Source organism: Thalassophryne amazonica, chromosome 1 (assembly GCF_902500255.1).
Source record: "Thalassophryne amazonica chromosome 1, fThaAma1.1, whole genome shotgun sequence".
Taxonomy (NCBI): domain Eukaryota; kingdom Metazoa; phylum Chordata; class Actinopteri; order Batrachoidiformes; family Batrachoididae; genus Thalassophryne; species Thalassophryne amazonica.
In genome coordinates this window covers 9613161-9639390 of record NC_047103.1, presented here as the reverse complement: position 1 = coordinate 9639390, position 26230 = coordinate 9613161, and the positions used below count along the sequence as shown (strand labels likewise).

Sequence of the window (26230 nt, the reverse complement as noted above, 5' to 3'; positions counted from 1 at the left end):
GTCTATCAATCTCACGCTCCATCTGTCCCTCACTCGTGAACAAGACCCCGAGATACTTAAACTCCTCCACTTGAGGCAAGGACACTCCACCGACCTGAAGAGGGCAAAGCACCTTTTTCCGGTCGAGAACCATGGCCTCGGATTTGGAGGTGCTGATTTTCATCCCGGACGCTTCACCCTCGGCTGCAAACCGCCCCAGTGCACGCTGAAGGGCCTGATTTGATGAAGCCAACAGAACCACATCGTCCGCAAACAGCAGAGACGAGATTCTGTGGTTCCCAAACCAGACCCCCTCTACACCCTGACTGCGCCTAGAAATTCTGTCCATAAAAATATTGAACAGAACCGGTGACAAAGGGCAGCCCTGGCGGGGGCCAACGTGCAATGGAAACAGGTTTGACTTACTGCTGGCAATGCGAACCAAGCTCCTGCTGCGGTCGTACAGGGACCGGATAGCCCTTAGCAAAGGACCCCGGACTCCGTACTTCCGGAGCACTCCCCACAGGGTGCCCCGAGGGACACGGTCGAACACCTTCTCCAGATCCACAAAACACATGTGGACTGGTTGGGCGAACTCCCATGAACCCTCGAGCACCTGATGGAGCGTGTAGAGCTGGTCCAGTGTGCCGCGACCAGGACGAAAACCACACTGCTCCTCCTGAATCCGAGGTTCGACCATCGGTCGAATTCTCCTCTCCAGTACTCTGGAATAGACCTTACCGGGGAGGCTGAGGAGTGTGATCCCCCTATATTGGAACACACCCTCTGGTCCCCCTTCTTAAACAGAGGGACCACCACCCCGGTCTGCCAATCCAGAGGAACTGTCCCTGATCACCACGCGATGTTGCAGAGGCGTGTCAGCCAAGACAGTCCCACAGCATCCAGAGACTTAAGGTACTCAGAACGGATTTCATCCACCCCAGGAGCCTTGCCACCGAGGAGCTTTCTAACCACCTCGGTGACATCGGCCTGGGTAATGGATGAGTTTATTTATATATATATATAATATGATTTACTGCTTCTTATGAGACACCAAGTCTGAACATGTGTGTATGTGTGTGATATTACCTTTCTCTTTCTCTCATGCCAGTTATGTAGCAATTTCCACAAAAAATATTTTCCTCCTGTCATCTGTTTAACTCCAATTTACAGCCAGTAGTACGGGCGTGGAGCCACAGAGATGAGTTGAAAGGGAAGTCCACTTTTGAAGACATCTTATTATGTAAAACAGCAATGATAATAATGAGAATGAATATATTTTACAAAGTAAACCATCTTTCAGTCACTATTATGCTGTGTCTTCATTGTACTACTACAATTCTACATGAAGTGGAAATAATGAGACACAACAAATTAATTTTTTATAATAGTAATTGCAAACATTAAGAAGCAGCTTGGATTGAAGATGAAAAAATGAGCAGTTAATTGTGAGTTAATGATGGACAACCATGCGATTAATCATGATTAAATATTTAATTGATTGACAGCCCGAGTAAATGTATTTTGCTCACTCGGGATATACACTTTATGGAGATTCAGCCGGAGTGTGCAAATGAAGGATGTTGGTGATTCTTTCTCTGTGAAACGCTGAGCTGCGCGGCCAAATGCCCTATGCTGCTCAACGTTGATACCACCCCTGATTGGTGGATTTTTCTAATCACGTTGACATCCCTAGTACCTAATTACAAGCTGGAGGCCACATAGTACAATTTCTGTGGACATGAACAGCAAACAGTATTGTCCCAGCTCAGACTATATAATATAGTCTGAGCTGGGACTTCGGCGAGGTCGATCACATCTCCTCGTCTCTCTTCTCCTCTGTGTTTCTCTATCTCTGCTCCAACCTTGAAAAGTCCCAACTTCACCAGACTGAATTCTTCAAATTATATTTGGAATAACCATGGAATTGATCAGTTGGTCTCTCAACGCTCGACACCATTTTTTTTTTCTTTCAACAAGGAAATGAGGGCTGGGGGACCCTGCATGCCCAGATGGAACCTATCCTGCAGGCTATGTTCTCGATGCCCGAGAGTGGCACGTTGCATGATTGACACCACTCTCCGTGGAAGACGTTGAGAATTTATTTTTATTTGTTTCTATGGCAGGAGGGCTGGTGCTGAGTGGATTATGCACTGTCCTGACCTACCGGAAAATTGGCAAGACGGCTGCTCCCAGAACCACAACCCCACACCTGCCTGCCATGATTAATGAGGCAGGCAAGGTGGTATAATCTCAGACTGTGTTAACTTTTGAACTCAAACGCAAGTTGGAAACCATCTCGGAGCAAATGTCTGCCTTGCAAAGGAAGATGTCAGAGACCAGGGAATACTCATAAATTGGATTTCGACAGTCAGAGAAGCCATAAATGGATTTTCTGTGTTTGTTAGCCTAACCCCAAACATGGCAGCCTTATCAGCTACCGAAAGTCAAAATGCCCTTCTCATTTTTCCTCCAGAAGGATTTCAACAGCCTTGGTGAAGCATTTGGCTCCCCTCTTATCTATCTGTCCTCCCCTACAGTCTGCTGTTGTCAAGGCAACTCCAGACTTTATGCACACACGGACAGAGACTGATACGAACTCATCTGCACATGACGCACGCCCCCACCCCTATCACCCCCACCCCGGCCTCCGCTTTGCCACTTCGGGAGGCTACGCGGCACATAGCTGCAGCACCCCCATTACACCCCCCCTCCCTCCCCCAAGCTTGGCTGGCTGCACGGGAAGCTGCTGCAGCCCATACTCTCATTGCCTCAATTCCGATGACGCACTGTTTCAAAGTTTAACGTACATAAACAGTCAAATGTATATGTGTGGTTGTTTTAATGCTGATGTGTGCCATTATTACGTTCAACTAGTAATAATTGTGGATCAATTGCTGAATTTTTTTGTCTGAGGTAATTGGGTGTGATATAAATTGGCAATAGGTTGACTTTAGTTTGTCTTTTTTTTTACCAGCTAGCGTAGGTCATGTCCTTCTTTTTCTGCAGGACAAGTGAAAATGTTAAACCAGTTATTCAAGTAGGTCAAAATGTCAGAGGCTGTTACATTTTCAGATGCATGTTCATCATTGTTTGTTCATTTATCCCAAGTCATATCGTCATGTCAACTTTGAACAGTGATACTGCACATTGCAGATTTGCATCATATCATGCAGGCCTCCTGCTAATTAGTTATACAGAAAAGGAGATTTCCTTTGAGATAAAGAATTAAGGTTAATGGAATAGTTTTTGCTCTGTTAATGCCGTGAACATTTTAATGTATACTATGTTTAAAAGCTGACTTCTTTTACGGCGGTACAAAGATGGCAGATGCTTTGGTTCGGTCACCCTGAGGTCATGAGCTGCACCATCTGCTGCTCAGGCTCCTGCAGCATTACGTGGTCTAAGTCAGTCCTCAGTGGCAAATATATGATTTACCTGCTCGAATGCAGCTGCTGGAAATGAGACTTTCTGGTTGGTTTGTTTTGTTTTTAACCCATCGCACTTTGTGTGTCTGCACACTTTTGGTTGTGAGAAAGTGTCAAAATTTCGAGTGTGTTTTGATTTGTGTGTAGAAGAAAAACTGTGTGTTGTTGTTACAGTCACGCTGAAGTTGTGTACTGTGCACGTTAATTATCTGTGTAGTTTGGCAGGAGGAAAGTTATTGATAGATTCAAGCATCCTGCCAACAGCACGCAAACACGCACGTGCCCACTGTGTCAGGCTGAATGGTCAGAACTGATGTCTGCGTTTATCTATTACACTTGACGGTGGTCGGCTTCAGGTGGATGCTCGTGTGTGTCCGACCCTGTGTTACAAACCAAATGTTCTGTCACCTCTTTAAGATTTGTCTCTTCTAAGATTGTGCATGTTCTTGTGAAAATTCAAGTGAAGATGTGAACTTTGAACTGTGACACTCTTTGCAAAGACAGAGTAGACAGACAGACGAGATGGTGGCGACTGGGAGAAACGTTTGTGTGAAGAACAAAGATAACAAATGATTGAAAAGCTGCTGAATTCCTAAAGTGATGTTTTTGAGATGCTCCGATGCTCGGATCACAACCTCGTGTGTGTATGTACAGTAGTGTTCAGAATAATAGTAGTGCTATGTGACTAAAAAGATTAAGCCAGGTTTTGAGTATATTTCTTATTGTTACATGGGAAACAAGGTACCAGTAGATTCAGTAGATTCTCACAAATCCAATAAGACCAAGCATTCATGATATGCACACTCTTAAGGCTATGAAATTGGGCTATTAGTAAAAAAAAAAAAAAAAAGTAGAAAAGGGGGGGTTCACAATAATAGTAGTGTGGCATTCAGTCAGTGAGTTTGTCAATTTTGTGGACCAAACAGGTGTGAATCAGGTGTCCCCTATTTAAGGATGAAGCCAGCACCTGTTGAACATGCTTTTCTCTTTGAAAGCCTGAGGAAAATGGGATGTTCAAGACATTGTTCAGGAGAACAGCGTAGTTTGATTAAAAAGTTGATTGGAGAGGGGAAACTTATATGCAGGTGCAAAAAAATATAGGCTGTTCATTTCGCTCAGATTGTTCTGTCTGAGTTATTTTCATTAGTTACTTCATCCAAACCATCAACATGTCTATTAGACCCCATTCCTACCAGGCTGCTCAAGGAAGCCCTACCATTATTTAATGCTTCGATCTTAAATATGATCAATCTATCTTTATTAGTTGGCTATGTACCACAGGCTTTTAAGGTGGCAGTAATTAAACCATTACTTAAAAAGCCATCACTTGACCCAGCTATCTTAGCTAATTATAGGCCAATCTCCAACCTTCCTTTTCTCTCAAAAATTCTTGAAAGGGTAGTTGTAAAACAGCTAAGTGATCATCTGCAGAGGAATGGTCTATTTGAAGAGTTTCAGTCAGGTTTTAGAATTCATCATAGTACAGAAACAGCATTAGTGAAGGTTACAAATGATCTTCTTATGGCCTCAGACAGTGGACTCATCTCTGTGCTTGTCCTGTTAGACCTCAGTGCTGCTTTTGATACTGTTGACCATAAAATTTTATTACAGAGATTAGAGCATGCCATAGGTATTAAAGGCACTGCGCTGCGGTGGTTTGAATCATATTTATCTAATAGATTACAGTTTGTTCATGTAAATGGGGAATCTTCTTCACAGACTAAGGTTAATTATGGAGTTCCACAAGGTTCTGTGCTAGGACCAATTTTATTCACTTTATACATGCTTCCCTTAGGCAGTATTATTAGACGGCATTGCTTAAATTTTCATTGTTACGCAGATGATACTCAGCTTTATCTATCCATGAAGCCAGAGGACACACACCAATTAGCTAAACTGCAGGATTGTCTTACAGACATAAGGACATGGATGACCTCTAATTTCCTGCTTTTAAACTCAGATAAAACTGAAGTTATTGTACTTGGCCCACAAATCTTGAAACATTGGAGTCTAACAGATCCTTACTCTGGATGGCATTACCCTGACCTCTAGTAATACTGTGAGAAATCTTGGAGTCATTTTTGATCAGGATATGTCATTCAACGTGCATATTAAACAAATATGTAAGATGCTTTTTGCATTTACGCAATATCTCTAAAATTAGAAGGTCTTGTCTCAGAGTGATGCTGAAAACTAATTAATGCATTATTTCCTCTAGGCTGGACTATTGTAATTCATTATTATCAGGTTGTCCTAAAAGTTCCTGAAAAGCCTTCAGTTAATTCAAAATGCTGCAGCTAGAGTACTGACAGGGATAGAAGGAGAGAGCATATTCACCCATATTGGCCTCTCTTCATTGGCTTCCTGTTAATTCTAGAATAGAATCTAAATTCTTCTTCTTACTTATAACGTTTTGAATAATCAGGTCCCATCTTATCTTAGGGACCTCATAATACCATATCACCCCAATAGAGGGCTTCGCTCTCAGACTGCAGGCTTACTTGTAGTTCCTAGGGTTTGTAAGAGTAGAATGGGAGGCAGAGCCTTCAGCTTTCAGGCTCCTCTCCTCTGGAACCAGCTCCCAATTCGGATCAGGGAGACAGACACCCTCTCTACTTTTAAGATTAGGCTTAAAACTTTCCTTTTTGCTAAAGCTTATAGTTAGGGCTGGATCAGGTGACCCTGAACCATCCCTTAGTTATGCTGCTATAGACGTAGACTGCTGGGGGGTTCCCATGATGCACTGAGTGTTTCTTTCTCTTTTTGCTCTGTATGCACCACTCTGCATTTAATCATTAGTGATTGATCTCTGCTCCCCCTCCACAGCATGTCTTTTTTTCCCCTGGTTCTCTCCCTCAGCCCCAACCAGTCCCAGCAGAGGACTGCCCCTCCCTGAGCCTGGTTTCTGCTGGAGGTTTCCTCCTGTTTAAAAGGGAGTTTTTCCTTCCCACTGTCGCCAAGTGCTTGCTCACAGGGGGTCGTTTTGACCGTGGGGTTTTTCCGTAATTAGTGTATGGCCTTGCCTTACAATATAAAGCTCTTGAGGCAACTGTTTGTTGTGATTTGGCGCTATATAAATAAAATTGTTTTGATTTGATTTATTGGAACACAAATTGGTTTGATAAGGCCATTGACCCTTGACCTGGCCATTTACAAATGTTTCCCTTCTTGCATCTCTTCTAATGAGTGGCAACATGGAGCCTCTAAACAACTCTCAAATGACCTGTAAACAAAGATTGTTCAACATATGGTTTAGGGGAAGGATACAAAAAGCTATCTCTTGGGGGAGGTGATCGTCTGGGGGAGGTGATGGTCTAGTGGTTAAAGTGTTGGGCTGAGTCCAGAAGATCATGGGTTCAAATGCCCGCCTGACTGGAAAATCACTAAGGGGCCCTTGGGCAAGGCCTTTAATCCCTATTGCTCCCAGTGTGTAGTGAGCGCCTTTTATGGCAGCACCCTGACATTGGGGTGAATGTGAGGCATAATTGTAAAGCGCTTTGAGCATCTGATGCAGATGGAAAAGCGCTATTTAAATGCTGTCCATTTAAATGCAGTCCATTTATCTCAGAGATTCAGCTGTCAGTTTCCACTGTGAGGAACATAGTGAGGAAATGGAAGACCATAGGCACAGTACTAGTTAAGGCCCTAAATACTGATGTATTTTTTTCTGTTGGGGTGCCAATTTATGCACCTGCCTAATTTTGTTTAAAGAATTATTGTACACTTTCTTGTAAATCATAGTAACGTCATTTCACTTCTCAAATATCACTGTTTGTCTGCTATATGTTCGTTTAACTGAAATTTGCTGATCCAAACAACCAGTGATATAAAAAGGGAAATCATGGAAATCATCAGGGGTGCCCAAACTTTTACATACCACAGTATTTAAAGTGCTTGTCAAATCTCCTCTGCCTGTATCTATCAGACCACCCACTGTTTACACAAACTAATGTTTTTCACATGCTGGCTCTGCTTCTTCATTCCTTCACATTGGTTCCTCTGAACACTTTTTGTCATTAATTATCAGATTGCAGCATTCTAGCACCTGTAAATGAACTGAACCCGTCAAAACCCTATTTTTTTCTGCTTCTTCCTGTCCAGATAAATGAATTAAGACATGTTCAGATTCCCATCATGCTCATGCCAGATGACTTCAAAGCCTTTTCCAAGATTAAAGTGGACAACCACCTCTTCAACAAGTGAGTTCAGATTAATCCTGCTTTAGGTATTAATATTTCAGAGCTACTTATTATAACTGAACAATTAGAAATTGTTTTCTCTTTCAGCCCAATGATTCATTGAAATTCAGTTGAATATGCTACAACATCTTTCTTTTATCTCATTCATGTTCTTTGTGTTTGTGTGTTCGCAGGGAAAACATGCCCAGCCATTTCAAGTTCAAGGAGTATTGTCCTCTTGTGTTCCGGAACCTCAGAGAGCGGTTTGGCATCGATGATTATGACTTCTCGGTACGTAAATGACAAATTCCAAAATCTTTTTTTTTTTTTTTTAATCAGTCCTACAAAAAAAGGCATCATGAAGTGGGAAAAAAACACAAGTTCCGTCAATCTATAAATCACATTTATTTTTGAAATGTGGTCCAACCACTTCAAGAAATAACCTGCCAGTAGAATCATCTCCTTGGCAATTAGCTAACAGCACTGTTGTGAAATTCCACCATTTCTAGATATTTTCACTCCGGATACAAATTAATTTAATGGGTACATTATTTATATATAACGCAAACTTTGCATAAGTAACCAGAAGCTAATGGGCCAAATAATGTTATTGCATGAGGCAAAAAGAACTCTCAGGAAGCCACTTCTTGACATCAGTGTGGAGCTAAATGTGTGTGCCTTTAATTCAGTAAACATAACTCAGCTTTTTAAAACAGATCATTCAGTTTGCCTTACCTAAGGGTTAGCCATCTTCCTCCATTGCAATTGCAGCTGTCCCATAGAGTGCCCATGTGACAGACCGACCCCCCCCCCCCCAAAATTTGATCTGCCTTGCCTCCACTGTGCATGTTCATTTCGCCCGCGTCAACAGCTCGTCTAGACAGAGACTCTTCCCCCAAAGCAATCAAATGGATTAATGGGATTATTAACATCAGCTGACAAGGTTACACAAGTAAAGTCTAACTATACAATGCTTAAATCATTCTAAAGTCAGTTTTAAGCAGAACGAGGAAATAATCAGTGACGCTTTGAAATGACGGACAGTCATTGAACGCAGCAGCTAGCAGCTCATGTAGCTGCGGCACTCTGATCACTTCCTCTGTCTTTTATGTTGAAATAATGCTGAATTTATGTGGAAATGATTGTTGTACAAAAGTTTCAGGTATTTGTCACTGAGACAGGTGATGACTGGAGTGCAGTTTGAAGCAGAAACAGGGTGATAATCGGTGAACCACGGCTGATGACGCATGCGCAGTGAAGGCAGGACGGACCAATTTTTAGGGGGGATTGTTCGGTTGGCGACTCCAGGTAGGGGTTGGTTTTCTAAGACCTCGGCCATCCTCCTTGGTCAGATCAGTGTGCAGCAGCACTGAGTTGTCACTCCTATCAACGGGGCCATCTTGAGGCTGTAGATGGTAATCCTGTGTATTTTTGACCTTGACAGTCACTGGACCAGCCAAGCGTGTTTAAAAAAAAAAAAAAAAAAAAAGACAGCAATTTCTAGTCATTAAATATTCATTTGGTCAGGGGTGATGGGAATGAAGTCGCTATGTTATGACAAACAGAGCTACAACGATAATACAGCAGTGTCGTTAGTCCAAAAGTAAAAGTCCAGGATGGCTCAGCCTCAGGGGAGATGTGCGCCCCCTGTGTGCTCTTCTAAAGTTATTTACGTCTGTTGTGCAGCAGCTGTGTGTGGGTGGGTGTGTGTGTGTGGGGGGGGCAAAAGCCTGCATTGAAATATTAGTCAAAGTAAATGCAAAGGTCACTGCTTTTTTTAATGGCAGTAAATAAACATTGCTAACTCTTTGGCCAACAAGTTGATTTAGTCCTTTCTGGTTAACTGTTGCTCTGTGACTGTTTTTCTTTCATGTCAGCTCATTTCTTGCCTTCCTTTTGTTTTCCTCTGTTACCAAGTGAATTCTCAGTCAGAGCTCCAAACACTGCCGGTGCGTTGGCAGTGTTTGGAGCTCGTTGCGTCCCGGATCACTGCAGCTGTCTCCCTGTCTCTCACATGTTTACACTGGGGTTCAACTGGCTACATGGGTGAGCACTTGTTGGTGTTAAGGGCCTGGTCAGTGCAGTGCAATGTCCAGGCATTTAAGAGTTTAAGTACTTTGACACACAAGGGTTTTTAAATTTAATTTTAATTAATTCATTTATTTTGTCTGTGCAGACTTTGGTTCCGATCACTTTATATTCAGGCTGAACGTGAGAATCATGGACACAGACAGAACATAGATGTACACTTACACTGGTTTTATTGTGTACTTCATGCAAATGTGATGGAGCAGGGCCACTAAGAACGGGTCAGTTCAGGCCCGGGAGCATGCACTGGTTCAACCCATCACCGCACCACAGAACTGCCTTGGGTCCAAGATGGCAACTTCTCAGGCAGACAAGAACTAACCCTACGGACACATTAGACACAAGCAACAGAGGCAGACAATGTCTTGCCATTCAATTTCAATTAGAGTGAGTTGCAGTGACAAGAAACAGCGGTTGCTATGCCGCTAGCTGGGCATGGCCAAACGAGAAGAGAACTTTGTTTTATGCAAATGTTGAGCAACTTGGCGACTGCCAATTCAAGTCAAAACACATCATCTAAGACGGCAGAATACACTGTGAGATAGCTGCGTTTCTGTAAATATTGAACATAATAAATATAATAAAATATTGGAATTTTCCCATATATTTTGTAAAAGAGAGAAGTAAACACTTCTAAATCTTAAAAAAAAAAACCCAAAAAATTCAGTTTTTGTAGCCAGATAACACCTCTGAAGTGATTTACAAGATATCTCTCGGAGATGTTAGCATGCTAACTGGTGATACAGGAACATCACTGTGAAAGACGCTCGACTGAAACAAATCAAGCAAACCTTTGTTCCATTATGCAGTCAACCATGAAGGAAAAAACTCATAGTGACAGCGTCAGGGTTCCTCATTCTTTACAATCTGTCATTAAAAATTGTGCACATTAGTGCCAAGTAACCAGGAGCTGGCCACGGCCCAGGAACGCCAACTACCTGTCACTCACATTTGTAGTTAAATTGACCTCAGGGTTAGACAACCAAATGTTAAACCAAAATGATGAGTTGGATGTGTTGTCAGTTGTCTTTACTGAACAGACCAATTTTGGTCATGACGCCTACCTTCATGTGTTCTTCTGTCCGTTAAAAGTCTTCTTCTGTTGCGTTTGTGAGCTCTTATCGTTCCAACAGCCGAGAAAGTTGTTCGTAATTACTTCCATCGCTTTGGGAGTTTGTTGGCAGGATCACTTAAATACTGGCCCCTGTCAGTTTTCGAAACTCATTTTGGCAAACTTGGTCCGTGGGCACAGCAGATGGCTCTGTGGGATGAGTGTTGGGCCACCAATGTGTGGACTGGGGTTTGATTCCAGGTATGTGTTTCAGGCTATAGATCTGAGTCTTGATAAACCTGCACCCTGATAAACATGATAATTATGCATTTCCTCTTTTTTGGTTTGTGTGTCTCTAGAACTCTCTGACACGCAGCGCTCCCCTGAACACTGATGCCCAGGGGCGGAGCGGAGCCCGCTTCCACACCTCGTACGACAAACGCTATGTCATCAAGACCATTAGCAGTGAGGATGTGGCTGAGATGCACAACATCCTCAAGAAGTACCATCAGGTGCTCATAACCCGTCATAATGTTAAAACACAAGTCACGCTGTATTCTTTATCTTCACTCCTGCAACACGCTGATGGGTCATGTGACTTGAGAATCACTGCCAGCTCTTAAAGCGTGCGAACAAACGCAATTAATCATCTGTACGATACCTTGTTTGTTTAGGATTCAAATAAGATGAGGACAACACCATAGTCTCACTTCCTTCTGATACGGCGTGTGTAGAACGAGCTGTTTTTTCCTTTGTGTTAAGCAGCGTAATACTTCCACCATGAATCTCTTATCAAACATGAATTATATAGTGAACAATGTTATTTTTTTAGTGCTGAGTAAATTTCACTTCCTCAAAGGTTCTGATACTGCATTGCAATTCAGTGTGATGTGGATGCACAGTCATGCTCAGTTTGTGGACAGATGCAGATCATGCAGCTGGGCTGCTGGATGCTAGCAGGTGATAGCATTTAAGCTATATTTCCCTGAATCCTGTAACTGCGTAAATGTCATCTATTTTGACGCTCAGCGTTTCAAATCGACTTCTTAACAAGCATTCAGAGAATTCATCCTCTCCCATAGCTGTCTCTGCATAAATGTGTTGGTGAATATTACAAAAATAGTAGTAGTGATATAAAATTATTAAATACAACAAATTACAATTAAAGAAGTGAGTAAAGTTTGTAAATGCTCATTTGTAAACAGACCTATACATATAATCATACAGACAAAGCTTTTTGGTCGTTACAAATGATATATATACAAGATTTGTGTCACAAATGTGGATGTAAGCAAATAAAGTGCAAGTTTTGTCACTAAAGGCCCTTTCACACTGAGCCTATGTAGAGTTGTATAATGCGGTGTACCAACTGCACAGATTTTAAGCAGCTCTACGCAGAGTTTAAACAGCTCTACGCTGAGCTTAAGCAGCTCTAGGCAGAGTTTATGCAGCCTTATGCGGGAGTACGCTGAGAGAAGCAAATGGGTATGTGAGACAGATGCAAAATTTTAAACGTTTAATTTTTCCGGCGCAGAGCACTGGACGCAGAAAGTACGCAGTTTTTAAGCAAGTTTGCGCATTTCCACAATGCCACAAAACCCCCCAAAAACTAGGCAGGAGAGACAGAAAAATAGGTTTATATAGCAGTAAGGGCTACATACTGTATATGGCAGTAAGCAACTGTAAGCAAGACGATAAACGCAACCATACGTCATCGTACACCAGCCTTCACAGAGACGACGGCATGTCTGTGCGATTTTCCGGCATACTCAATATGCATCACAATGCATCTGTATGCAAGCCCGGTGTAAAAGGGGCTTAATAAGTGACAGCCACTAGAAAAAGAAATGACTGGATCATGTCATGTGACAAAGAAAATTAGGGGTCAAATGATTATAGGCCTGGACCCCTATACAAAAAATAACATCTTCCTCAATAACTTTAAAACAAAGAAAGCTGGAGGGATGATCTCAAGCGCATATGAATCAACAAACAGATTACCACATTCTGATTTCTACGTGGTTTCATGATAATGTTAATGTATGATGTTATGTGACAGCTTGTGTGACGATCTAGATATCACATTTTTCTACGTAACACTGAAACAAGAAGAGCTAGAAAGATGATGTAGAGTGCATATAAATCACAAAATGCAACTGTCTCATATACATTAGAATAGGAAGATGTATTTTCTTATTTACATGCGCCTTACATCATCCTTCTGGCTCTCTTTGTTTCAAAGTTAAAGCGGAAAATGTAACGTTCAAACTATTAAATGATCTTGATTGACCTTTTGATCTTCCTGTTCATGCCACATCAAAATATCAGCATCGCGTGTGCGCTATAATGTCCCAACATGTACTGTACGTGCAGGTTGGTTGCGTTTGCACTGGTATTGTTGTATCTGCATCCATCTTTTTCTTTTGTTCTTTTGACTTATTTTTTAAACATATTCTGATCTGTGACATTTAATAGCCTGAATAAATTTCAAAATATGTTTAGTCCTCTTAGAGCCTGTATAGTCATCATCTGCCATTTGATTACAGAGCCGTAGTGAGACAAAAAGAGGTCACGCTGTGTTTATGAGCCTTTTATTGTTGCTATTCTCCTCTCTAATGCAGGCAGTTGGCACCATAATGACGATGAATAGATTTTTAAATGGATGTTCTGTTCTCTCTGTTTGTAGTTTATTGTGGAGTGTCATGGCAACACGTTACTGCCTCAGTTTCTTGGGATGTACCGGCTCACGGTGGACGGAGATGAGACCTACATGATTGTGACGCGTAATGTCTTTTCCCACCGCCTTTCTGTCTACAAAAAATATGATCTGAAGGTAAGAGGGGAGGACTTAATTTTTCAAGTCCTATCTAGGCCCTGAGGTCCACTGGTGATGGTGCTTAGAGCCCCTTCACACGTACCACGAATTTGGTCAAATTGCGCATGAAGCAGGAATCGTATGCAAACCATGTAATTTTGTAGCTGCTTCCAACACCTCGTACACTTGTTGCTACAACTATTTGCACACACCAGCAGCTGAAAGACAGAGTGTGCACTGTGCGAGCTCATCGAACCCTCTCACGGCAGGTGTCAGCCAAATTCCAGCTGACACGCACGGCACTTAGAAAATGTCTGGCCATTCGCCATCTTGGCATGACAACAGACTGCAGACAATCACTGTCATACTCACAGTGACATTTGTCTAAGTGCCCCACGAGTGTGGCTTTGGTCTGTGCGCTGAGTTGACAGGAGGTGTGGCCTCTGACAGAAGCAGCCGTGGAGATCTATCATTCTGGACATCCCAGCTGGACAGTACTGTGCTTGGACGGACATGGACTAACAACTGACCACTGTGACGCACGTGTGTGTTTGCTGTCATCAGGTGGACATAAATAAAAACATATATATCACTGTGGCGATGGGCTGCAACGAGTGAGCACGTGCACACAGTGCGCACATGGACAGGCTGCCCCCAGGTTGAAACGAACAGTCAGATCATAACACGCAGCAGGTGATCTGACTGTCACGTCACCCACGTGCGCTCTGTTCCACATGACGCGGTGTCCTGCGGCGCGCTGTCCACAAGACATGCATATCGACAAGACATGGCAGGACACGCGCCAGCAGATGTGGACATGAATGAGACGAGCGACCTGCTTCTCATTCATGTCATTTCATGACTGTGCGTCAGTGACCATGGGTCATCTACAGAGGAATAGATGGATCATATTTGTATTGCCCACTTGATAAGAGGGATTTAATACAATGCAATGTTTTTAATATGGTGCATCATTTTGTTTTTTAATACGTCCATGTGCTTCCTAATATGAGGCGGTGTTCAGCACCTTTTACAGGACAGCGATGGTAGTTCACTTGGTAAAGTTTCTGACTGCAATCACAGCTTTTGGAAGGTGCGGGTTTGAATCCTGTGAGCAGTGTTGTGGAAAGTAACTCTGACAAGTTACTTTTTTAGTTACTTTTTTAGTTGCTTTATACAGGTGCTTTATGCAGTTACTTCATTAGCAGCTTTATGCAATTACTTATTAGAATCTGCAGAAAACTTGCAACTAATAAGTAATGTAACTAATAAGGTAATGAGTAATCTAACTTGGTTACTCGTAAGATTGAGCAATCAGAAAAGTAACTAATCAGCAAAGTAACTAATAGTTACTTTTCTGAGTACTAAATCTTAAAAATAACCAAATTAGATTATGAGTAACTTTATTAATTAAATTCAGCAGCTGCTGACAAGGTGTCCGCAACTGCTAATGAAGTAAATGTAAGAAGTAACTGTAAAATATAACTGTATAGATTAACTAATGAAGTAACTTTCCAAAGTTACTTTCCCCAACACTGCCTGTGAGTGACATGTATGTATTTATTTATTTATTTTCAGCTGCGCGATATGGTTACACATCGCGCAGCTGCTGGGGAAAAGCTGCTGTGATTTCGCGTGCACGGAACCGTCGCAGCATGTTTTCTTTTTTTTCTTCACACCAGCTGCACGATGTGTAACCACAGAAAATGTCTTGTATCTATAGTAGAGCACATAGCTCAGTGAGGTAAGGAGTTGGGCTCCCAACATGTATTTTCAATTAAATTTTTCAATTTATTACATTTTATATAGTGCTAAATCACAACAAAGCTGCCTCGAGGCACTTCACTCAAGTAAGGTCTAACCTTACCAAGAGCAAGCACACAGGTGACAGGGGTAAGGAAAACTCTCTCTGATGATATTGAGGAAGAAACCTCAAGCAGACTCAACTCAAAGGGGTGACCCACTACTTAGGCCATTTTAACAGTTACAAGGTTTTTTCAGAGCTTTACAAAGCTTGAGTAAAAAAAAACATCTGCTGCATCGGCTTCGTAGACGTGTGTTTGATTTTCAGTCATGCTACCTGTCTGTGCTGTTGGACAAGACACTTCATCTGCATTGTCCCAGTCCATCCAGCTGCAAATTTGTGCCATCCTTTGTTGGGAACTAACTTGTACCCCATCCAGGGGGAGTCGTAGACTTTCACCCAGTTAATGCTGCGGAATCTGGAGATCAGCACCGACACTAGCGGCCTCAGGGCCTTGACAGTACTTACTTTCTTTCTTGTTATTCTGTAGCTTATGTTTTCAGACTAACAGAAGGGTTCTGTTGGTATCTGCGGGAAAAGAAAGTAAATGTGATGAGCAAAAGGCTACGAAGCTGAACGACTTCACATTATCAGTTAGATTGCTTACAACAGGGGAAGGGGGAGTAATGTCTTATTTTCTGTCCTGTTTTGCTCTAGGGTTCCACTGTAGCAAGAGAGGCTAGTGACAAGGAGAAGGTAAAGTGACTTTTAATGAGTCCACACTTTTATGCACCCGCATTCCGAGCCTCACTGATTTTTTGTTGTTTGTTTATTCCCCCCTTACAGTAAAATCAGTTTCTTCCAATGTAATTGTAGCAATTTGTGGATTCACATGGGGGGGCATAATAATTCTTGTTGCTCCCTAATCACAAAAGACTTCTTTTGCTGTTGATCATTCAGACCACAGAACCACAGTGCCCAAAAAGGAGGCATCGTCCCATTCGCCAGCTCGTCCGGTCACGGAGGATAAACTGCTCTAAAAACAGATATAGCGCTATGACAAGAGTGAACCATTAAAAAAAAAAGAACATTTCCTTCAACTAACGCAGACAAACCAGCTAGCTGAGTGGCTTACTAAGCCAGCTAGCATTGCTATTTAGCATGTCGCTAGCTTGAAAATAAGTTAACACACAGTTTACACAACATGATATGGTTTTGCATCAGTACATTGTGTATTTGTGTTTGCACAGGGCTGTCCGCAGGTTTTAGGCATCCAGGAAATTTAGAATGTGTATTTGCATATAACTGTATGTTGGAGTCTGTTTTCATTTTTGCATGTCTTGCGATCTGTAATCCCCATAAGCATCCATTCAAATCAAATAAATGGCCTATTTATATAAAATAGGAATTTGCAGCATCTGATGAAAAGGCCCATGTTTACTGTTGGCTAATGTGCACATATGCAATTACTCAGAAACTTTAAATTCATCTTGCTTATTTTGAAAACTATTTGTATGATGCAAGGATCAGTACTTTTGGTGGTATTTGTGAAAACATTTCGACTTCCTGTTGTACTTTCTGCACGACAGGATCAACATTGCGCAAAAGGTCAGCTCAGTTATGAGTTTTCCCTGTGGAGCCACGTATATCTGAGCGTGCAGGAGACCGGTGTCCTACCACATTAACTGTATTTTTCAGAGTGTATGTCTGGTTTTTTGTTTGTTTGTTTTTTCTTTTTTTAAACTAGTTTGGGAGGTTTTCTGCAATTTCTATTCCAGTGCACCCTATATATGAAAAATACTGCATTATCATCTATGGCCATAAGATGGCGATGTCTGCATATGTGACAAGCTGCTCCTGTATGCTGAATGAGGTTGTGAGATTAAGACACCGTAGCAGAAGCAGCAGCAGCAGATCTGAATCAGAAAAATATTCTTTTGTAATTTTAAGAAATAATGCTTTCATGGAGAAAGAGAGAGAATATGACTTTTTATACTACTTGCACAACACTTGTTTGGGCGAGTAGTATAGTATACAAGTGAAGTAAGCGAAAATGTATCTTTTATGAATGTTTTACAGATGTGTTTTTGAAGGTTTACCTCACGTGAACATATATTCAGTTTCCAAAAGAAGCAGTTTACTCGTGTTTTACACCTGTTACAATAGCTTGAGTTAACTCATTCTCTTGTGATGGCTAAAGCAGTGTTTGAATTATAAATAAATAATGCACCACATTTTCAAATGTTATATTGCACTGCACATTTACCTGATATATGGAGGCCTGTTCAGTGGCCAAAAGAAGCAGTTTACTCTACAAAAAATAAAGCTCGTTAGCTTCTGTCCACTAATGGGTTGTTGTGGTATGAATAAATAACTACATCTATAATGTGACAATTAAATTAATATTGCTTCTTGTTGCATGAAGTGGTAGTTGTTGATGTTTCCCAAATAAATGCGACTTGTACTTCAGTGCCACCTTTACTCTATAAAATGCGGGGAACCATGTAGCCTTAAACAGTGCTGGATAAGACGCACTTTTAGCCGCTGTAACTGCAGTAGGACACCAGTCTCATTCAAACTCAAATATACATGGATCTGCAGGAGGTCCAAAACTTCAGAGGATGTCCACTCACTTCTGCTAAGAATGTCCTGTCAGGAGTAAGGACAGTGAAGAAGAAATCAGGAGCGCGCAGAGTCACATCAACCTAACTTCATGCACTTCAGTTGAACTCAGATGTCGTGTGTTAATTGTGAATGAACTTGGAGCACCTGCCTGTTGATTGGCGGGGGGGGCTGTTTCCAGGGGTTTCAGTAATCACCAGCTTCCTGTCATCAACCAGGTCATCCAACATGCAGATTCTAGAGTCTGCTGTGGGTTTTCATTTTTCCCTCTTTTGGGGGCAGATGACAGTCACACATATGTATCCATCTCCTGCTGTTAGCACCTCCTCAATCACCTTACTCCTCTTTCATCCATGCACTTTGTTTCTTGCTTCATCCCGTTCATCCGTACTCCGGCTAATCTGTCACTGCCCCTGCTTGCTGTCTGTGTGCGAAAAATTGAGGATTGTCCCGTGTCTGTGTGCATTTGATTCAGAGATTTATTTGATCAGATGTTCAGCCTGTGTTGCAAACCGAACAGTCCGCCCCTAGCATCTGCGTATGCGTCATTTCAGACCACAGCAGCACGTCTGAGAAGGAGTCTCTTCACCCAAAGCAATCAAATGGATTAATGGTATTATTAACAATTAGATGATAAAGGTAAAACCTGTTAAATCATTCTAATGTCAGTTTTAAGCAGAGACAAAGCGAAATTCAGTGATCTTTTGAAATGTCCGATGCACAGTGAACACATCAGGTAGCAGCTCATTTAGCCACGGCACACTGATCGCTTCCGCCGCCTTTTTATGATGAAATAATGCTGAATTTATGTGGAAATGATTGTTGCACAAAAGCTTCAGATATCTGTCGCTGAGACAGATGATGACTGGAGGCAGTTTAAAGCAGAAACGAGGTGTTAATCCGTGAACCGCGTCATCAGGGAGGACCGATTTTTTTGTAGGGGGACTGTTCGGTCAGCGTAACCAGAAGAGTAGTTGTGTATTTTCTTCTAACTTTTTCTACAGAGCACCATTAATGTGTGTGTGTGTGTGTGTGTGTGTGTGTGTGTGTGTGTGTGTGTGTGTGTGTGTGTGTGTGTGTGTGTGTGTGTGTGTGTGTGTGTGTGTGTGTGTGTGTGTGTGTGTGTGTGTGTGTGTGTGTGAGAGACTCCCCCCACCCCACCAAAAAAGGACTCCGTTGTGAGTCTTTGGCTCTGACTGCTCAGTCACAGTAACCTGCGCTCAACAAAATATGTCACTGAAATTGGTACACCTGATTGACAAAATTTCTCCACAAACACAAAGGGCCTGTTTTACTCAGACCTCAGGTAACTGGTGCTAAACCACGTGGGCTTTCCAAACTTTTCCTCACTGGGGTGGAGAACGTTTTGCAGGTGGTTTACTGAGAGTAACGGCCGCAGTATGTAAATGAGGATTTTGTGAGTTACAAATGCCACCTTGACACTTGCACGAATTTGATCTTCTTGCGTGCCAGTAAGTAAACTCATCATAAAATTAAACTGTGCGAGGCTGCGTGTCAGTGTGCAAAGAAAATTTTGAAATGCTCAAAATTACTGGCACGCATAAATTTCTTGTCACTTGTGTGAACTAGCTATGAAGCTATTCGCAAACACTGCATGTCAATGCACGCAGGGCCTCACACAGTTTACAACAAGCTTACAATATAATAATAGTAATACCACGTTTATTTAACCAGGTAGAATTCCATTGAGATCGAAACCTTTTTTACAAGGATGACCTGGCCAAGAAAGCCAGTAGCACATGTCACAGAGGACAGGTTAACATCAACATGAGAACATTAGTAATAAATAAAATACAAGCCACTTGGTCATAATAACACTGCACATGGTGTAAAGTATCAGGCAGATCTAGATTTAGAAACAAAGGCATTGCACAAAAGAATCCCATTCACGATCTTGTAAAATAGACCGGAGGTCAGTCTGGGCAGTTTCAGGTCGGCTTGGAGAACGTTCCAATCAGAGAGAGCTGAAAAACTGAAGGCATTCTTTCCTGCTTCAGACACGAGATACACGAAAACATATCAATCTTACGTGCCAGTGCAGGGATCAAATTCATGCAAGTGTCAAGGTGGCTACGAGGTCTATCAAAAAAGTATCCTACCTTTTTATTTAAAAAAAAAACTATATGGATTTGAATGATGTGCGATTACACCAATCATGCTTGAACGTGAGTTTTTTCACGCATGTCGGTGACGTCATTTCCCTGTGGGCAGGCCTTGAGTGAGATGTGGTCCCGCCCTCTTGGCTGAATTCCTTTGTTTCACACGCAGCTCGAGACGGCGCGCGTTGCTTTATCAAAAATTTTTTCTGGATCTGTGAGGAATATCCGAGTGGACACTATTCGAGAAATTAAGCTGGTTTTCGGTAAAAAGTTTAACGGCTGATGAGAGATTATGGGGTGTTTCTGTCGGTGTAAGGACTTCCCACGGAGCGGGATGTCGCGTAGCGCTTCCAGGCGCCGTCGTCGGCCTGTTTCGAGCTGAAAACATCCTAATTTAAGGCTTAATTCACCTAAGACGTCGTGAGAGAACAGAGAAGATTCAGAAGAGGCCGGTATGAGGACTTTATGCCACTGTTTAAGGACATTTTGTAGTGAAAGACGTGCGCGCAAATTCGCCGAGTCGTTTCTGTGACGACTCGACGAATCTGTGTGCGCCGCGACAGGAAAAACACGTGCGTGTTGAAAACCATTTGTAAAATTCAGGCGGATTTTGATGGCTTTCAACAAGTGAGTAACTGAGAAATTGTTTAACAGCTTGGGCATGTTCCAACTTGCCCGTTAAGGTTTCCAACGGAGGTGTTTTTCCTGTCGCGACCCCCCGCGGTCGGGTCCGGCCCGAAATGCAACTCTGCCCGCACGTTCTTTCATTACAAAATGTCCGTTAACAATGGAATGTCCGAATAAACTCCTCATGCCAACTTCTTCTGAAAGTTCTCTGTTCTCTGACGACTTACTGGGTCAACAGAGCCTGAAATGTGGAAGTTTTCAACTTGAAACGGCGAGATGCTGCCGCCTCGAAGCGCAGATCGCCGTCAGGCGCCGTGGGCCGTCCTTACGGCGACACTACCAGACCAAAATCTCTCATCAGCCGTTAAAATTTTTACCGAAAACCAGCTGAATTTATCGAATGGTGTCCACTCAGTTGTGCCTTACAGTTTTGAAAAAATTTTGATCAAACAAAGCAGCAGTCTCTGAGCCATTCCTAAACAATGAAAAAATCGACGAGAGGGTGGGCCACTCCTCACTCAAAGACTGCCCACAGACAAATGATGTATCCGACAGGCGTGAAAAAACTCTCGCATGCCCACAAGGGTTCAAGCATGTCTGATGTAATCACACGTGATTCAAATCCATATGGTTTTTGAAAAAAATAATAAGGTCGGATACTTTTCTAATAGACCTCGTAAATCAGCTAACATAACACGGGCACACATTTTAACTGAAAATGTCATTTATTGAACATGTATTAAATCAAAAATAAATTAAATCAATATCTGCACAAGTCCAAATTCAGCACCGCTCACATTAAACTGTCACATTATTGTTGTAGCATGGTAAATGTGACATTTAAATTTATTTAGGCTGTGGATGTTTACTTTAGTTAAACATAGGCCGCTATCAATTGTTTAATGGGGATGTTTCTGTGTTAAAGATGATTGTAGAGTAATAATAAAGAAATGCGTAATACCACAAACAGCACTCGAGGAATGACTGAATCAGATTTATGCACATCTGCGTTGATTGGACAACACCAAGGTTTCAAACGTGCTAAATTAAGGCACCCTGACACTTACATGACTTTGAGCCGCGCACTCGTCATGACGATCCCACCCGCTGTGTTCCCAACTGGGCGCTGTACTTTGTTCCACTGGACGCTGCGCTTTGTTCCATTGAACGCTGCATATATAAAATAATTATTTTGTAGCAGATTAATCATTTTCTCTCCAAGGAGGCTGTTGAAAATGTCCCCAATCGCTGCCAGAATAACAGGGGGCTGTTCCAGCTGCTGCTTTTTTTTCCTCCATCTCTCTGCGCTTAATGAGGTGGAGAAAGTCTAAAAAGGTAATTATTTCTAATGTAATTATTTCTAATGTTTATATTGTAATAGCTCCGTAAAACAGTTGCATGTTCATTCCTTCTTATAAGTAGCTATAAAAGTACGTTTATGATAGATTTAGTATCTTGTTATAATCATTCAGACGAGCTGCGCTCTGAAGCGGTGCGCTGACGCACTCACCCAGTGTTTTTGAATTGTTTGCGCAATGTTCACTTGACATTCATGTAATTAATGCGTGATGGAGATTTTGAACATTTCAGAATTTTCTTTGTGCACATGCAAGAAGCCGCACACAGTTTACAACGGGTTTGTGATGAGTTTACTCACCTGCAAGGCAGAGTGCGTGCAAGTGCTCACATTAAAGTCGTGCAAGTGTCAGGGGGCCTTTACACTCTCATTCGCAGCCCCTGAAATTACCTTTAGCTTTGAAAAGGCTTCACTTGTTTGCATTTTGAGCACTCGAGTGGACACACTCCAGATTGCTTATTCATGAAGGCTAACATGTTAAATGGACAATACGTGCTATTATGAGCATTTGAAAGACATAATCCTCAATGCGCACCGTCAGTAAATCAGCATATACAGTTTTTCATTTGATTTGAATTATTTTTTATTTATTTGTTGCAGAAACTGTGGTGTTTTGTGCATGTTTTTAGACATGCTATTCTTTTGGTAAATCAGGCCTTAAATCCCTCTCTTTTAAAATTTCTAAATAAGGGTGTTAATTCAATTCAGTTTCAATTTACTTTATTTGTTAGCGCCAAATCGTAGTTGTAGTTCCTAGGGTTTGTAAGAGTAGAATGGGAGGCAGAGCCTTCAGCTTTCAGGCTCCTCTCCTGTGGAACCAGCTCCCAATTTAGATCAGGGAGACAGACACCCTCTCTACTTTTAAGATTAGGCTTAAAACTTTCCTTTTTGCTAAAGTTTATAGTTAGGGCTGGACCAGGTGACCCTGAACCATCCCTTAGTTATGCTGCTATAGACGTAGACTGCTGGGGGGTTCCCATGATGCACTGTTTCTTTCTCTTTTTGCTCTGTATGCACCACTCTGCATTTAATCATTAGTGATCGATCTCTGCTCCCCTCCACAGCATGTCTTTTTCCTGGTTCTCTCCCTCAGCCCCAACCAGTCCCAGCAGAGGACTGCCCCTCCCTGGGCCTGGTTCTGCTAGAGGTTTCTTCCTGTTAAAAGGGCCAAGTGCTTGCTCACAGGGGGTCATTTTGACCGTTGGGGTTTTACATAATTATTGTATGGCCTTGCCTTGCAATGTGAAGCGCCTTGGGGCAACTGTTTGTTGTGATTTGGCGCTATATAAAAAAATTGATTGATTGAAATCAGTGATGCCCCAAGACGCTTCATACGAGAACCTTAGCAACCCCAGTGAGCAAGCACACAGGCAATGGTGGTAAGGAAAACTCCTTCTGGTGGGCTTTAGTGGGCTTAAAATGTTTAAAATGTGCCTGACGTATTAAAAATTGCACATATAAAGAGGAAATAACTATTATATTGCAGTGGACTGTGAAAGAGCAGGAAGAGTTGGTATTTGTTTTGTGTATCAGGTTTTTTTAATGTCATGTGGAACCAGCAGCAGTGACTGAGTTTAATGGGAAGTTAAAGGAACTTCTGCTATCAGCTCTCTTCTTTTATGGCCACATTAGATATTTTAGAGCTTTTCAAAAGTAGCATATGGAGAGATTATGAGCGCTGTGGTTCCTTTTTTTTGCAGTCTGCTGTGGATTTGTTTTTCTTTACACTTGTGTCCAGTTTGAGGTGCAACAGTTTGACTGACCATTAAAACAAAAAAACAAAGAGGTTTTGTGCAGCAGAGTACCACACTTCACCGCCTGAGGGGTTTGAACCTCCCACTGAGGTTTAATCGTTAGTGAGCCGTGGAGGACTTCAGGGAATCCCGGAACTAAATATAACCACCAATAAATTGAAGAAGAAACATCACTGAGGTTAAAACAGATGTGTGGGTGAAACGGAACAGCTGAGGATTTGACTCGCACATGAGCTGACTGTGACCTCTTTCTGCTCACAGCTCAGCCTTGTTTGAAACTGTATTTACACAGATTAAGGATTTTAAAAAAAGGATGACTTTTGACAAGCTAGCACAGAGGGGGCGGGGGGCAGCAAAATTATTCTGATGATGAAGCCTTTAATTTGCAGAATTCACATGGATATCTTACACTGAAATGGAAACAAAAATCAAGCTTCTTTACACAGTGACGCACTGAAAATTAGGCTTGTTAAAAAGCTGTGTGGCCCATCAGATTTCAGAAAACTAACAATTTAGTTTCTACCAAAATCCAAGCATTATAAAGTAGTCTTATTTTTGTAAAATGTTTCAAAATTACAGCTCATTTTACTGAGGAGGACATATTTATCTCTGGGCAATAGTCACAGTCATGCAGATGGACTGCAGGAGGAAGCGTGTGTTTGACATGACCCATCACCTGACCCACTTCCTTGATGCGTGCTGCGGGGCATGCAAGCTAACAATCATAAAATGTTTTGTAAATCACAACAGCATTTTTAGATTTAGAAGTGTTTATTTCTCATTAACCTATACAAAGTATATGACATACATATTATGTTTATGCAGAAATAAACTGTCTTGGAGCATTTACCGCCATCTTGGTTTAGTTTGTTTGAGCAAGCAGCCAGCTGACATCACGCTGTCTCGCTTTACTCTGATTGTCCTTCCCAGCATGCCTCAAACAGATCGGGGGAAGCCCAATGTGATCTATGATGTCGCTACCAAATCTCGGTGATGTTGTGTTGTCACTTTGAATTTCTCCCCTTCAGGGGCAGAAATTCTAAATTGCTTCCAGACAGCGTGAATATTGATCATATTGGCAAAATCACATTATTAATCCCTTACACTGGTCTATAGCCAAAATACTTCTGAAATAAAGATAGTCAAACTTTACTAATTTTGAGCCACAGAGAATGAAAATATTGTTTGAAATTGTTGATTGGCTGTAGTTTTAAGAAATGCTACTAAGGATTAATATATAACCCTTTTGCTGATTTATAAAGTGTTACAAAAAGAGAACAGGTGAAATATTATACAAACTATCAGAGAAACATAAAAAAAACTATGTTTACAATTTTTCTTGAAAACTCTACTTGTTAACACAATATAATTATGTAGACACAAAATGTAAAACCTTGTATATCTTGGAAACAGTCACAAATTAGCCATTGTTATTGTCATATTTGAATTCAACATGCCAAAATCCACAATAAATAGCACATTTTATTTCTGAAGCAGACAGCTTTTAAATATTTATGTACAAGGGTTAGCGATAGTCGAACCTCGGATTCAGGAGGATCAGTGTGGTTTTCGTCCTGGTCACAGCACACTGGACCAGCTCTACACCCTCCATCGGGTGCTCGAGGGTTCATGGGAGTTCACCCAACCAGTCCACATGTGCTTTGTGGATCTGGAGAAACCGTTTGACCGTGTCCCTTGAGGTGCCCTGTGGGGGGTGCTCTGGGAGTACGGAGTACGGGGTCCGGGGTCCTTTGCTAAGGGCTATCCGTTCCCTGTACGACTGCAGCAGGAGCTTGGTTCGCATTGCCAGTAGTAAGTCAAACCTGTTGCCAGTGCACATTGGCCTCCGCCAGGGTTGCACTTTGTCACCGATTCTGTTCATTATCTTTATGGACAGAATTTCTAGGCGCAGTCAGGGTGTAGAGGGGGTCCGGTTTGGGAACCACAGACTCTTATCTCTGCTGTTTGCGGATGATGTGGTCCTGTTGGCTTCATCAAACCAGGACCTTCAGTGTGCACTGGGGTGGTTTGCAGCCGAGTGTGAAGTGTCCGGGATGAAAATCAGCACCTCCAAATCCGAGGCCATGGTTCTCGACCGGAAAAAGGTACTTTGCCCTCTTCAGGTCGGTGGAGTGTCCTTGCCTCGGGTGGAGGAGTTTAAGTATCTCGGAGTCTTGTTCACGAGAGAGGGACGGATGAAGCGTGAGATCGAGAGATGGATCAGTGCAGCGTCTGCAGTGATGCGGTCGCTGTATTGGCCCGTCATGGTGAAGAGAGAGCTGAGTAGGGGGGCAAAGCTCTTGATTTACCGATCAATCTACATTCCGACCCTCACCTATGGTCATGAGATTTGGCTCATGACCGAAAGAACAAGATTGCGAGTACAAGCGGCTGAGATGAGTTTCCTACGCAGCGTGGCTGGGCGCTCCCTCAGAGATCGGGTGAGGAGCTCTGTCACTTGGGAGGA

At 42.2% G+C, this 26230-nt stretch overlaps 1 protein-coding gene across 5 annotated transcripts in view; it reads left to right on the top strand.

The window, feature by feature from the left end:
* The window catches only part of pip4k2aa (phosphatidylinositol-5-phosphate 4-kinase, type II, alpha a), a 90912-nt gene that overhangs the window by 46571 nt on the left and 18111 nt on the right, over positions 1-26230 (top strand). For all 5 annotated transcript variants that reach the window (XM_034161727.1, XM_034161945.1, XM_034161806.1 and 2 more), the window contains 5 exons: positions 7509-7606; positions 7780-7876; positions 11084-11236; positions 13411-13557; positions 16001-16039. In XM_034161727.1, the coding sequence (XP_034017618.1) occupies positions 7509-7606; positions 7780-7876; positions 11084-11236; positions 13411-13557; positions 16001-16039 (534 nt within the window). The remainder of the gene's footprint in view (positions 1-7508; positions 7607-7779; positions 7877-11083; positions 11237-13410; positions 13558-16000; positions 16040-26230) is intronic.